At 47.8% G+C, this 1,349-nt stretch overlaps 1 protein-coding gene across 1 annotated transcript in view; it reads left to right on the forward strand.

Annotated features, from left to right (window-relative positions):
* Positions 1–189: 189 nt before the first annotated feature.
* Positions 190–1,349, forward strand: part of EMH_0088250 (uncharacterized protein) — a gene marked incomplete at both ends in the record, with an annotated part of 2,297 nt that continues 1,137 nt past the window's right edge. Inside the window, 3 exons of the mRNA XM_013501277.1 lie at positions 190–299; positions 516–834; positions 984–1,120. Coding sequence (XP_013356731.1) covers positions 190–299; positions 516–834; positions 984–1,120 — 566 coding nt within the window. The remainder of the gene's footprint in view (positions 300–515; positions 835–983; positions 1,121–1,349) is intronic.

Consider the following 1,349-nt stretch of genomic DNA (forward strand, 5'->3'; position numbering starts at 1 on the left):
AAGACTTTGAAGAGATCGACCGCGTGAGGTGCTGCAGTACCTTCAGTACACCCCATCAGCAAATCGAAAGCGACAACTCACGACCCTGCAAGCACAGCTGTCGTCTGTTTCATTGCAAATATTTCGCATTTGTTTTTTTCGACTGCCGTACAGCTGAGGCGGGACCGTCGTGCGAAGGCGTTAGACCCCATGGACAGGAGGCGGATGTGGGAGTCATCGTTTTTCATCAACTCCTTCATGAACCTCGAGACGAAGGAGCAGTACTTTTTCTACTCCATCACCTTTGGGCATGTTAACAAGTACGCGTGAACGTGTTTGCCTCTGTGTGTCTGAATCTTAGCTCGACTGCTTCAGGGTCGCGCAAAGGCTCAACTGGATCTGCGCACCACTTCGCAGTGAATCACATGAATGTTTATCTGCATATACATATATATCTTTTTATCTAGGTATACATATAGAAGCAGGTACGGCTCTAAACCTGGAGACGCTCCCTCTGTACTGCTGCGCGCTCTCAGGAAGCGAGTAATTCGTGGCTCTTTACGTCGCCGCTTTCTGTTTACCCCGGGCTACAGATTGGGCCCTGGGGAGTATCGCCCGTTGGCAGCTCCTCTGGTTGTATGGCCTTTGAAGGTCTTTTTGCTTCCTTACAACCAACTGCATAACTTCTGCATTACTGTGGAGCAGTGGAAGATAAGCGACTTCTCGTTCAATAGTCTGTATGCATCAGCCAGACTGACCCTCAAAGAAATCATCGATATGGAGCCGGAGTTCCAGCTCCTTCTAAAACGCAAACTCCCAGGCAGCAAACGCAGTTACGAGGTGCACAAGATGCGGGTAAGGAGATCTGAACAAGCCTACCGCTTGTGGAATTAGTCGTTGGATCTGATTGTAAATCGAGGACAAGTTTTAACTGTTCAGGGCTTTGAATTCGTTCGTTCAACTTGTTCCTTGGTGACTGTTTCACTTTTTGATTTTTTGTCCAGGTTTCTCTTCAACTAAATGAGGTTTTTGACATCGACATGGTGTTCGACAGTTGGTGGTTTCTGCCGGACAAGAAAATGCCTGCGAAGCTTCAGCATCACGCAAAGGCACTTTCCCTCAATGTCCCCGTTCAGGGAAGGTACGAATTAGCCGTGTTTTTCCTGCTTTCTCCTGTGCTTTTGCTGGCATATTGCTGTGCCGGAGTTGTATGCTTACGCTACAGTATAGCACTTTTATTAACGCAGTCACCGTCAGTGTGTTTTTTTCTGTGTTAAGCCTCATGGATGGAGCGGGCTCCATTTTTTTGTGTTCTCTCCATCAGGTCCATGCAGCGTTCTGTAGCCAGAACGCATACAAGCAAGAACAAC

The sequence above is a fragment of the Eimeria mitis genome, genomic scaffold (genome assembly GCF_000499745.2).
Source record: "Eimeria mitis Houghton genomic scaffold, Emh_scaff6606, whole genome shotgun sequence".
NCBI classification, from domain to species: Eukaryota; Apicomplexa; class Conoidasida; order Eucoccidiorida; family Eimeriidae; genus Eimeria; species Eimeria mitis.